Source organism: Nycticebus coucang, chromosome 8 (assembly GCF_027406575.1).
Source record: "Nycticebus coucang isolate mNycCou1 chromosome 8, mNycCou1.pri, whole genome shotgun sequence".
In the NCBI taxonomy this organism is placed as follows: domain Eukaryota; kingdom Metazoa; phylum Chordata; class Mammalia; order Primates; family Lorisidae; genus Nycticebus; species Nycticebus coucang.
This window is the reverse complement of record NC_069787.1, coordinates 5,064,906-5,078,679: the sequence shown is the minus strand read 5'-3', so window position 1 is coordinate 5,078,679 and position 13,774 is coordinate 5,064,906. Positions and strand designations below refer to the sequence as shown.

Sequence of the window (13,774 nt, the reverse complement as noted above, 5' to 3'; positions counted from 1 at the left end):
ACATCTGTAATTCAAGGATTTTGAGGGGCTGGGCTGTGTGGGCTCCTCAAAATCAGCAGCTCCTTACCAGCCTGAGCAAAGCCAAACTCTTCCTTTGCCAAAAATAGGAAGAGACAGAAAAGAGCAAAAATAAAAAGCAGGAAAGAAAAAATAAATAAGAATGAAAAAGAAATAGAAAAATTCTGCAGTATAGACTTGCCAATACTGTCTTCCCAGGGCTAACGGTAGAAGGGCTCTGTAGACCGTGTAGACCTCCTTTAGCCAGACTACTGCCGTAACCTCCCCACCCCAGCACTCAGCAAAAAATAAAAGATGAAAAAGAAAAAAAAAGTAATAAAATAAGAATAGATGAAAATTAAAAATACGGCTCAGTGAGTAGGGCGCTGGCCCCATATACCGAGGGTGGTGGGTTCAAACCCAGCCCCAGCCAAACTGCAACAACGACCAAAAAATAGCCAGGCGTTGTGGCGGATGCCTGTAGTCCCAGCTACTCAGGAGGCTGAGGCAAGAGAATCGCCTTAACTCAGGAGTTGGAGGTTGCTGTGAGCGGTGATGTTACGGCACTCTACCAAAGGTAATATAGTGAGACTCTGTCTCTAAAAAAAAAAATGGTTGTATCAAAAAAAGGAGAGAGCGGAAAAGGAAAGAAGAAAGCCCAAAAGAGGAGGTGGTAGCTTAGCTATTGCACAGGTGATTTATATGGGAGAGATGAGGAAAGTGGAAGAGACTCTGTTAATAGAGAGAATGAATTGGGGTGAAATGGAATAAATGAGACTAAAATACTGTGACCAAAAATACAGGAGTCCTTGTTCTTGATGAAAGATAAAGAGTAGAACCAACCAAACAAATTAGCAAAACAAAATACAACAAAAGAAAACAAAAAGCTCAAATAGCCAAAACAGCAGCAATCTCAGCAACATAAAAAAGAAGAGAAGGAAAAAATAAGAAATAAAAAAGTAAATAAAACTAAAAAATCTATGTATATGTGTGTGTTTATATATAGTGGAAGGGATCAACTTTAATAGGAATATATATGTTACAACATCCCCAGGGTATCAGGTGGCGTTGTGTTTTTTTTTTTTGTTTGTTTGAGACAGAGTCTCACTATGTCACCCTCAGCAGAGTGCTGTGGCATCACGGCTCACAGCAACTTCAAACTCCTGGATCAGGTGCCCGCCACGGCGTCTGGCTACTTTTTTGTTGTTGCAGTTCTCATTGTTGTTTAGCAGACCTGGGCTGGGTTTGAACCCGCTAGCCTCGGTGCATGTGGCTGGTGCAGTAACCACTGTTCTGTGGGTGCCCAGCCAGCACTGTTATTTATTTGTTTATTTTTAATCACTGTGTTTTTTTAGGAGATGGAAAATACATGTGGCAACCTCTGTGGTCCTTATGTCTAACTTTGTTGCTTTCAGTTATCACATGATTGTTTCCTCAACATTCAGACCCCACTGGGTTGGGATGTTACAGCTCTCCAGAATCCTTCATGGGCAGGTCTCACAGTGCCCCTTGACACCAGTGCCCATGGGGTGCGGGAGCCCCTCAGCCTGTCCCAGGAGTGGAGTTCTGATCCTGGCAGGCGGAATTAAGATGGCTGTGCTTTAGGCACCTGCTAAGTAAGACCTTCTCACGACCTTTCCACAATGGCAGCCCCCTGGTTGCTGACACCTTCCCAGTATGGTTGCCTTGCCAGCCACCAAACCTATGGCAAGTCCACTCCAACTGGCATTCAAATATGGTTGTTGTATAGTGTTTGAGTCTACCCACTCTTCCAAGCTTTCCAGGTCAACGTGCAGCTTCCCCTAAGAACTGAAAACTCTGGAAAGGCTTCTTCCTGTCCTAGACCTCCTTGGGAGGGGGCAGCTGATCCTGGTCAGTGGCAATCACTTGCCTAATGAATCAGATTTCCGCCTTTCCCGATCACAGCTGTATCCAGTTCACCACCTCCTCACTGTCCTCCCTGAACTGTACTCCAGGTAAGGTCTCTGAGCCAGGTATGGCTGGGTTCTCTCTTTTTCCCCAGTCCTACTAGGAGAGCTCAGCCGAACCATCCTTCTGGTTTTCCTCCACCCTCCTACCACGTTTTCTTAATGCTTCATCCATTGGTGGGCAGTTAGGTTAAGTACCTTTTTTCACTTCTTTGGGTATATATACACACCTAAGATTGTGGTTACTTTTTTGAGAAACCACCAAACAGTTTTTCACAGCTACTACACCATTTTTTATTGCCACCAGCAATGAAAAAGGGTTTCAGTTCCTCCAAATCCTTGCCAACACTTATTTTCTAATCTTTTTGAATATAGCCATTTTAATGGATATCAAGTGGTATCTCGTCCTGGTTTTGATTTGCATTTTCCCAGTGACTAATGATGATGAGTGTCTTTTCATGTGCTTATTGACCATTTGTGTATCTCTTTTGAAGGAATAGTATGTTCAAGTCTTTGCACATTTTTAAATTAGGTTGTCTTTTTGTTGATGAATTGTAAGAGCTCCTTATATCTTCTGGATATTAGTCACCTATGAGATATGTGCTTTGCTGTAGGTTGTCTTTTTACTTTCTTGATAAAATCCTTTGATACACAAAATTTTAATTTTGACAAAGTACAAGTTACGTATTTTTCTTTTGTTCTTTGTGCTTTTGGTTTTATATTTAAGGATCTATTGTCAAATCCAGGGTTGTAAAGGTCATCCCCTGTGTTTTTTCCTAAAGATTATATATTTATAGCTCTTTTATTTATGTTTTTCATCCATTGTGAATTCATATTTGTATATGAGATGAGGTAGGTTTTCAACTTCATTCTTAGGACCAGTTGTCCCAGCCCTATTTATTGTTTGTTTTATTATTTTCACTATTTGTTTGTCTTTTCAATAGGGTTTGAATGGTCTTAGTACTCTTGCAGAAAATCAACTGGCTATAAATATATGGGTTAACTTCTGGCTTCTTAGTTTAATTCCATTGGTTTACATGTTTCTTCTCCCTTTTTCTTTTTTTTTTTTTGTTTGTAGAGACAGAGTCTCACTGTACCGCCCTTGGGTAGAGTGCCGTGGCATCACACGGCTCACAGCAACCTCTAACTCTTGGGCTTACGCGATTCTCTTGCCTCAGCCTCCCGAGCAGCTGGGACTACAGGCGCCCGCCACAACGCCCGGCTATTTTTTTTTTTTATTGCAGTTTGGCCGGGGCTGGGTTTGAACCCGCCACCCTCGGCATATGGGGCCGGCGCCCTACTCACTGAGCCACAGGCGCCGCCCTCTTCTCCCTTTTCCTTAGTTTATGTTTTATTATTTCGTTAAATTTTATGAGAATTTGCATTTCCATACATGACTCTTCTTATACCAGTACAGCACTGTTTTGATTACTGTGGCTTTTTGAAATCAGGAAGTGTCAGTAGCTTTGTTTTTCATTTATAATATTGCTTTGGCTATTTGAGGCACCTTGAAATCCTAATGATTTATTTTTATTTTGAAAGAAGGTTTCATTCTATTACCCTAGCTAGAGTGCAGTGGCAACATTATAGCCCATTGCAGCCTCAAACTCCTGGGCTTAAGGGATCCTCCTTGCCTCAGTCTCCCAGGTAGCTGGGACTATAGGTGCCTGCCATGATGCCTGGCTAATTTTTGTATTTTTTGTAGGGACAGGGTTTTGCTGTTGCTCAGGCTTGCCTTGAACTCTTGACCCCAAGTGATCTTCCTGCCTTGGCCTCCCAAAGTGCTAGGATTACAGGTGTGAGCCACTGTACTCAGACCCCAAGTGAAAATGAATGTGATGGTCTGCTTTTTCATTTCTTCAGAAAATAAGTTTGTTTTCTTTTTCTTTTTTTTTTTCTTAGACAGAGTCTCACTATGTTGCCCTCAGTAGAGTGTCATGGCGTCACAGCTCACAGTAACCCCAAACTCTTGGGCTTAAGTGATTCTCTTGCCTCAGCCTCTCGAGTAGCTGGGATTACAGACACCCGCCACAATGCCCAGCTATTTTTTTTTGTTGTTGTTGCAGTTGTCATTGTTATTTAGCTGACCTGGGGTCCGGTTTGAGCCACCAGCCTCAGTGCATGTGGCCGGTGTCTTAACCACGGTGCTATAGGCACTGAGCCAGAATAAAAGTTTCGATAGGGATCATATTGAATCTGTGGATTGATTTGGGTAGCATTGGCATCTGGGTAGTATTAAGTCTCCCAGTCTGTAAACGTAGACGTCTTCCCTTGTACTGTTAATTTCTTTCAGCTCTTGTGTTTTGTACTTTTCTGTTCACATGTCTTTCACATTCTGGGTTAAATTGAAAGTAAAAATGAGTGGAAACTGAAAATAAAACTAGAGCAGCACAGGCAGTGTAAAGAGAGAGCAAAGTAACCTGCATAAGTTTCAGTGTAACAAGGAGAGATTTTGTTTAAGAAGAACAAAGAGAAAGTTGAGAGTACTTCCAAAAAGAGTTAGAAGTGGGTCCCTGTCTTAGAGGAGACCAGGTGAGAGGTGAAGGCCTGAAGGGGTATTAAATACTCTATCCATTTGAAATTGGCTGCAAATCTTTCCATGGCCTCTCTGTGCCTGGAGACAGTATTCCTCTTTTCTATTGGTCATTGATGGTCTCTTTCTATTGGTCATTGGTTACCTAGGTTACTTCATACCCACATTCTTAAGGGCCCTCCAGATTTCTGGTTCTCATGCTAGGTTTTCCTCCCAGCCCTTAAAGTCCCCTTCTTCGAGTTCCTTCTCCGTGTATGTTTGGGTAGCAGTAGACTATTTCGAGTACCGTCACCTGCATTATCTTATTTAATCTTCTTTATAGTTCTGTGAGGAAGACAACACAGAGATTATTTTATATGTGTAGATGAAGAAATCTAGGTTTAGAGAAATCATTTAGCTAGTGGTAAATATTCACTTACCCAGCTTTTGGACCTGTGCTCCTGTGCCATGGTGTACACCAAAAAACTAAGAAATCAATACTGGTACAGTATCAGTTAACATCAGCTTAACTACAGACATATTTGGATTTTCCATGTTTTTCCACTAATGTCCTTTTCTGTTCAGGATCAACCCGGGATATACTGTATGGTATTCAGTTGCAGTATCCTTAGTCTCCTCCAGTGTGTCAGAGTTTTTCAGTCATTCCTTGTCTTTCATAACATTGATATTTTTGAGGTTTTTAACCCCAGAAGAAACAAAGCAAAAGTAATTATTTTCTTACCACAACATGGCTTCTCATAGAAAATCTGCCTTCCTATTTCTGATTTTCACGAGAGTATTATAGTTATTAATGAGAAATGTTGGCACCTGGAGATTGGTGTAGAAAGACCTTGCTCAGTCCTATCATAACTGTCATTCAGGGGTTCAGTCCCCAAGGAGGCACCTGTCCTTACAAGTTACCAGAATTTTTAGAGATGCAGCTTCTACTTGAAAGATTCAGGAAAATGGAAAACAGCAAATAAACTTTGGTGATCTGAGAATAATGATATTTCCTATTTTTTCTTCCCAACATGGTATTTTGTTTTATCATTTTATTTTAATCACAAATATAACACATGTTGAATACAGAACAATCAGAAGATAAGGAAGCAGGGAAAAAAACCCTGTAAATACCCATAAGCCAGTGTTTGGATCCTTTTCCAAATACATGTGTACATCTCTATTTATATTTACATATGGTTTTCTCTTAGAAATATGTCATCCCACACATCATCTATGTGATCACATACATGTTTTCTCTTAGAAACATACATCCTATACATAGAGTCCCTCTTGTAGTTGGCTGGGCGTTGTGGCAGGTGCCTTGTAGTCCCAGCTACTTGGGAGGCTGAGCCAAGAGAATCACTTAAGCCGAAGAGATTGAGGTTGCTGTGAGTTGTGACGCCATGGCACTCTATGGGGGTCACAAAGTGAGACTCTGTCTCAAAAAAAAAAAGAAAAAAAATTGGTCATTATTATATTAAAAGCTGGTATTCATGGAGCATGGATTCCTTTGCATCATATATGTAATCATATACATGTTTTCTCTTAGAAACACGTCATCCCATACATCATATTATATGTAAATAATGTATATGTTCATATATGTGTAAATCATATGTGTATGGGATGATATGTTTCTAAGAGAAAACATGTATGTGATTACATATATAGTCATCACATACATCATATCATATATGTGATTATATAATGTAATCACACACATATATATATTCAGGTTACTGAAATACATGTAAGATGTATGTGATCACACACACACACATGCATGCATATATATATATATATATATATTTATTTATTTATTTATTTATTTCTGGTTACTGTGGGAGTGTAAATAACTAGGTTACAGTATTTGCATTTGTTAGGTGAGTCCCTCTTGTAGTTGTTACATCATATAACTGTGTCAGGAGTTCCAGTCTCCATGGTTAGACAGTTTCCAACTCTTCCCTTTAGTTCCAGCTGCTCGGGAGGCTGAGGCAGGAGAATCACGGAAGCCCAAGAGCTGGAGTTTGCTGTGAGTCCTGTGACATCGTGGCACTCTACTGAAGGCAGTAAAGTGAGACTACAAAAAAAAAAAAAAAAAAAAGAAATAAGCACCACAATAAATAAATTTTTTCTTATTTTTTAAATTTTATTACATAGTCTTACTGTGTCACCCACGGTAGAGTGCTGTGGCATCACAGCTCACAACAACCTCAAACTCCTGGGCTTAAGTGATTCTCTTGCCTCAGCCCCCTCCCTGCCATGAGTAGCTGGGAGTACAGGCACCCACCACAAAGCCCAGCTATTGGCTGTTTTTTTGTTGCAGTTGTCATTGTTGTTCAGCTGAACTCACGGGCAGTGTATGTGTCTGGGGCTGTAACCACTGTGCTACAGGTGCTGAGCCAGTTTTTTTTTTTTTTGAGACAGAGTCTCAAGCTGTTGCCCTGGGTAGAGTGCCATGGCATCACATCTCACAGCAACCTCAAACTCTTGGGCTTAAGTGATTCTCTTGCCTCAGCCTCCCAAGTAGCTGGGACTACAGGTGCCCACCACAACGCCTGCCTATTTTTGTTGTTGTTGTTGTTGCAGTTGTCATTGTTGTTTTAGCTGGCCTGGGCCGGGTTCCAACCCGCCAGTCTTGGTGTATGTGGCTGGCACCCTACCCACTGAGCTTTGGGCGCTGCCCCGTTTTTTGCATTTTAAATAACTGATTTATTTTAAAATCATTTTTGACGCAAAAGCATTACAAAAACAGTAGAGTTCCTATACACCCTTCACCCAGTTTCACTAATGTTAATATCTTACATAACTGTGGTACATTTGTTAAACTAAAAGATTAATAGTGGTACATTACTCTTAAGTAAACTTGCAAGCATTTTTTATATTTCACTGGTTTTTCAGTTTTCTTTTTTCACAATAAATACATCGAACTGATTAAATTCTTAGTTATTTTCTTAGGATAAATATGTTATTCCTTTTCACTGTAGATATTTTTACTGATTCTCCGGGCTCTGCAACTCGTGACCCGATTGGTGTTGTCTCTACAGCCAATTCCTCTGAAGTTCTCAGCGGCAAAGGTGAGGTTCTCAGAGATTCCAGAGCAAGGGGGCAGTTGATCAGAGAGGAATGAGAAATTATCACACTTAAAAAAATTGGTCATTATTGGCTTGTTGCCCACAGTACAGTGGTTGGCGGGTTTGAACCCAGCCTGAGCCAGCTGCAGCAATGCCAACTGCAACAGAAAAATGGCCGGGCGCTGTGGGGGGGACCTGTGGTCCCAGCTACTTGGGAGGCTGAGCCAAGAGAATCGCTTAAGCCCAGGAGTTTGAGGTTTTTATGAGTTGTGATGCCATAGCACTCTACCAGGAGTGACAAAGTGAGATTCTGTCTCAAAAAAATGGTCATTATTATATTATTAAAAGCTGGTATTCATGAAACATGGATTCCTTTGAGCCTGCCTTCCATACATCCCATGTTAGGGTAGACTTGGACATGTTGAGTGGATATCTGATAATCTGAAGTTCATGTGTACACAGTGGCCTATGGGAGATCTGGGCTCCGTGGTGCGTTAGTTTCTCTTCTGTAACTCAGGTAGAATGGTACCTGTCCTCATTAGCAGTGTGGAGTGCTGGTGGGTGAAGGACTGTAAATTTTGAGATGCTCCAGGAAGGAAGCTGGATGCTATACTCTTTGGGGGTGTTGGCATCATCTGAAGTCTGATGGTCTAGAAGTCGATTTTAGTAATTTCTATATTTCTTTTTTTTTTTTCTCGAGACAGAGTCTCAAGCTGCTGCCCTCAGTAGAGTGCGTGGCATCATAGCTCACAGCAACCTAAAACTCTTGGGCTTAAGTGATTCTCTTGCCTCAGCCTCCCAAGTAGCTGAGACTACAGCGCCAGACACAACGCCCGGCTATTTTTTGATTGCAGTTGTCCTCGTTGTTTAGCAGGCCCGAGCTGGGCTTGAACCCACCAGCCTCAGTGTATATGGCTGGCACCCTATTCACTGAGCTATGGATGCCAAACTAATTTCTGTGTTCTTAAAATTATAACTATGTTAAGTCCCATATGTATTTGTCTGCAAGTTGCGTATGTGCAAGGTGGGTATTACTATTGCTGAGGAAACTGAGACTCAAAGAGAGGTTAAATAATTTATCTAAGCCATACAACAAATAAGAGACAGAATTGTTTATCTGTTTCCAAATCCCATGTTCTGTTCTCTGCTTTACAGTTAACAGTAAAAAAGAATTATATTGTGGCTTTCTCTAAGCTGCCACAGTCTGAAATACCTTCCTACAACCCTAAAGGATAGTTGATCACTCTCCATCTTGATGTAGTGGTTCTCTAGCCAGTGACTTAACCCAATGAGATTATAGGATTAAAAAACAAAACAAACCTTATTTTGCTTAAGGGAAAGAAATCTTCCAAGAAGAGCTCTACAGAGGATCCTGGAGTCTTTTCAGAAACGTCCAGCCAAGTTCTAGAAGACCACAGCAAAGCAAAGACCAGCAAAGGAACCAAACAAAAGGAAACCTCTTCTAAGGGCACTGGCAGTCCAGGTGCCAAAGGGAAGAGGAGCAAGGCAGGCAAAAAGAAATGGAGTGAGTCCTCCTCTGGTGAGGAAGAAGAGGGCACCCGGGGCAGGCAGGAGGAGGCATCCCAGCCATGTCCACGTGGCCAGAAGCGGCGGGTGGCCTCCAGGGTTTCCTATAAAGAGGAGAGTGGGAGTGACGATGCTGGCAATGGCTCTGACTTTGAGCTCTCCAGTGGGGAAGCCCAGCTCTCTGATGAGGATTCTGAACCTGGCCTTTCAAGACAGAGGAGGGTGCCCACGGCTCAGAGGACAAAGGCTGGGTCCAAGAGTGCGTCCAGGACCCCGCCTGGAAGCCACCGTAAGCACCTAGGCCTTCCAGCAGCGGCATCAAGCTCAACCAGTAAGAGAAACAAGAAAATGTCCAGTGACGGTGAGGAGGCAGCACGAGGGAGCCCAGCTGGTGTAGATCAGTGGCTGGAGGTGTTCTGTGAGCAGGAGGAGAAGTGGATATGTGTGGACTGTGTGCACGGTGTAGTGGGCCAGCCTCTGACCTGTTACAGGTATGCCACCAAGCCCATAACCTATGTGGTAGGCATTGACGGTGATGGCTGGGTCCGAGATGTCACTCAGAGATACGACCCAGCCTGGATGACAGCAACCCGCAAGTTACGGGTGGATGCTGCGTGGTGGACTGAGACACTGAGGCCGCACCAGAGCCCCTTCGTGGAAAGGGAGAACAAAGAAGACTCGGAGGTAAGGCCTTGGCTGCTGGAGGCTCCAAGACCCAGTCAGATTATTAAAATTATTCTCATCTTTGAGTACTTTATGTATGCTAAGTACTGTGTCAGGTATACTTAGCATATTATATCCCATTTTATTATCACAACACTCTGAAGCTGGGGTCATTATTGCCTTAATTTTAAAATAAAAGTTACAGAGCTGACAGATAAACTGACTTGGTATTTGAACCCGGGTCCATGTGGCTTTGAAGCCTGTATATGGAAGCCCATATGTCCAGTTATAAATATGGAGCTTTAAAATAATTTCTGCAAGTCATGTAACTCGGACTGAGTGAAAGGAGAAGTAACCCACAGCATGCTGGTACCCTTTTCCCTTTGTGCGTGCACACACAGACGCGTGTATAGACACTCCCACATACAGAACGCGTGTTCCTGGGAGGGCGGGGACCGGCTTGTGCAGACACCTTTAGTCTGTGGAGAAGGCGCACTGGGAAGCGGAGGCTCCGAGAACACAATGCAGCTCCGTCTCTTAGCCTGGAACCAGCACTGACGCCAGGAAGAAGGCCTGGTCGCCTGTGCTCCATGTGTGCACGCAGGGACTCGTCCAGATTTGCTGAAGGTTATTTTTCCGGTCACTTGGGGCCAGTAAAGCTTGGGTTTACTTAGCATTTCCTGTAGTATTGCAGTTTGTTCCTTATTGAGAATTTGCTTTGCGAGTGCCCTTGGTTCTTTCATTTAGTAATGACAAGTGAAATGGGAATTACACAGATGGTATTGCAACTCAGCTAACAAGGCTCCGTGGGAGCCGAGCGTGCCTAGTCCCCTCCTGCTCTCACTACTCTTCACTGCCTGTCCTAATCCGAAGAGACGCCGAGAGAAGTCTTGGTGAACAGGGTGTGAACGGCAGCAGTGGAATTGCCAGCTGAGAAACCAGAGTCCCTAGAGGTGCAACGAGAACATGAACTGAGTAGGGGCCGAGGGGACAGGCAAAGGGTGGGCTGCTCCTGTCAGGTTCCCGTGAGAGCAGAGTCAGGTGAGCCCGCCATGGTCACGTAGTGGTAAGGCTGCCTTGCAGAAGAAAGCTGCGCGGTTTTCTCCCTTGAAGACCTTGGTCTGCTAGAGCTGATTAAGGTGTCTAATGGTTGGAAATAGGTTAGATGACTTTCTGAATTTTCCACAAGCCACATACTCTTCATAGCTTTTGATTAACCTGTAACTTCAGGGCCAAAGGTACAGATGTTAACAGCCATTAGTGTTTGTGAAACCTCAACTCCATTATCTGTTGTCAAAACAGTTGGTCTGAGGATCATCCACCTCAAACCTCATTTCCTTGCCTAAAAAATGTGCTCAACACTGGCTTTTGCAGTTTCAGGCAAAACACCAGGACCAGCCTTTGCCCACCTCAGTTGGCTTATATAAGAACCACCCTCTCTATGCCTTGAAGCGGCATCTTCTGAAATACGAGGCCATCTATCCTGAGACAGCAGCGATCCTGGGGTATTGTCGTGGAGAAGCTGTCTACTCCAGGTGCGTGGGCAGCCTGGCTGGCCTCAGGGGCTTCCTGACGGTCTGGAATTAGCAACCTTCTTTCTGGGCAACTGGGCAAGGGGTTGGTAATGGAAGCTCACCCCGTTGTTTAACAGTATTCTTAGGGGGTGAGCTGTAGTGTGTATATGTGGGGCTGTATGTTTGATGTTTGGGAGGTTAAAGCTTGAAAATTAAAACAAGGATTACAAGACCAGTGTGGGGGGCGAGTGATGGGTAAAAATAAAATAAAAAGTAGAACAAATAAAAATGAAGACAATAAGAACACACAAGTGTAAGTTCAAAACATCCTGGAGTAAAGGATTTGATTGTGAAAGTTAAAATGAGTGAGTATTTTAATGGTATAAAATACCAACAGGGTATAGAGCCCTGTTGGAGAGGATGAAAATGTTCTGGAAATGGATGGTGGTGACGGTTGCTCAGCATTGTGAGTGGCCCTAATGCTGCTGAACTGTGTGCTTAAAAATGGTTAAAATCATGTATTTTATGTTACTGTATTTTATATCCTAGTAAAAAGAAGTCACTAAGAGTGGATAAGTAAAATGAATAAAATATATTCAAAATGAAATCTGAAAAAAATAGAAATACAAACAGGAATTTTGAGAAATTGCAATAGAAAGCAAGTAAAAAAAATGATTTTTAAAAACTGAAATGAAAGACCAAAATATAGATGTTCTTAATAAATAGGGAAAAAGGGGGAAGGTACAGGAAAGAAAAAAAAAAGGCCGGGCACAGTGGCTCACATCTGTATTCCTTGCACTTTGTGAGGCTGAGATAAGAGATTTGCTTGAGGCCAGGAGTTTGAGGTGGAAGTCAGTTACGATTGTGCCGCTGACACAGCAGGACTTTGTCAGGAAAGGAGGAAGAGGAAGACAGAAATGCAGGGAAGCCCACGGGACCACTTCCTGCCTCTCAGCCTCTTCTGCAGTCATACCAGACCCTCTGTTCAGGGCTGCACCATGTCAGAGCGTGCCATGTACTGGTCAGAGGCAGGACTGTGCTCTTCTGGACGTAAGCACCCAATAGTCAAAGGCAGCAGGAAGCCCAGGCCTCCCTGATAGAGGCTTCCTCACGTGGGCATGTTACAGTAGTCTGCAGAAGGGAAGTCTGTTAGGAAGAGAACGCTGGTATAGTCCACAGGCAACATGCCAATGAGAGAAGACAGCCTCAGAGGTGCACGTTTATTCATTTTATTTTATGTTATTTATTCACTTATTTTTGAGACAGAGTCCCACTGTGTCACCCTTGGTACAGTGCCATTGTGTCACAGCTCACAGCAACCTCAAACCCTTGGGCTTAAGCGATTCTCTTGCCTCAGCCTCCCAAGTAGCTGGGACTATAGGCACCCGCCACAACGCCCGGCTATTTTTTGGGTGTAGTTGTCTTTTCTGTTTGGCAGGCCCGGGCTGGATTCAAACCCGCCGGCTCCGGTGTATGTGGCTGGTGCCGTAGCCGCTAAGCTACAGGCGATGAGCCTTATTCATTTATTTTTTATTGTGGTAAAATACACATAATATAAATTTACCATCTTAACCATTAAATGCACAACCCAGTGGCATTGAGCACATTCGTGTTGTGTACCCATCACCACCATCCATCTCCAGAACTTTGTCGTCTTCCCAAGCTGAAAGTGTCTCTATTAAACACTAAACCTCCCATTCCCCCACCTCCAGCCCCTGGCAGCAACCATTCTTTTGTCTCAATGAGCGGGACTCCTGTAGGTACCACCTACTAGCAGAATTGTCTTAGTTCTTTTGTGACTGGCTTATTTCACTTAGCATAATGTCTTGAGGTTCATTTGATGTTGTGGAATGTGTCAGAATTTCCTTTCTTTTTAAGGCTGAATTATGTTCCATTATGTGTATGGATCACTTGGTTTATCATTTCATCTGTCAATGGACCCTTGGGTTCTTCTCCCTTTTGGCTACTGTGAGTAATGCTGCTAGGAGCACGGGTGTACATGTGTCCTTTCAAGACCTTGTTTTCATTTGGAGGAGGGCGCATATGCCCAGAAGTAGAATTGTTTAATTTTTTTTAGGATTTTCTATGCTATTTCCATAGTGGCTGTACCATTTCACATTTTCACCAGTAAGGACATGGGGTTCCCCTTTCTCTACATCCTCACTACTGTTTGTTACTTTCTAGTTTTTGGTGACAGCTATTCTTATGGGAGTGAAGTAGTTGGAAGTTGGCATTCATTCTGAGAGACCTGTGTCCACTTCGTGGATACTTTCCTTAGGAGCTTCTCCAGAGGATGTCAGTCCCTCCAAGCCCTGCTTTCTCTCTCTTGTCTGAAGACCATGACCATGACATAATTACTCCTTATGGCAATCAAAGATGTTTGGCTCCGAGTGAGGACATGAGTGGAGCTTTCCGGCTGTGACAGAGTGATGTTATTGACAAAGAAGTGCTGCTCAGGGGCTTAGAAAGCCTCTGGTCCTCCCCGTGACCATGTGAGGTGGAAAGAACACATTATCCCTAACTGGTATGTGAGGATACAGATGTTCCTTGATTTAG

At 43.2% G+C, this 13,774-nt stretch overlaps 1 protein-coding gene across 2 annotated transcripts in view; it reads left to right on the top strand.

Annotated features, from left to right (window-relative positions):
• The window catches only part of XPC (XPC complex subunit, DNA damage recognition and repair factor), a 41,040-nt gene that overhangs the window by 21,452 nt on the left and 5,814 nt on the right, over positions 1–13,774 (top strand). For both annotated transcript variants that reach the window (XM_053599678.1, XM_053599679.1), the window contains 3 exons: positions 7,428–7,517; positions 8,850–9,725; positions 11,079–11,239. In XM_053599678.1, the coding sequence (XP_053455653.1) occupies positions 7,428–7,517; positions 8,850–9,725; positions 11,079–11,239 (1,127 nt within the window). The remainder of the gene's footprint in view (positions 1–7,427; positions 7,518–8,849; positions 9,726–11,078; positions 11,240–13,774) is intronic.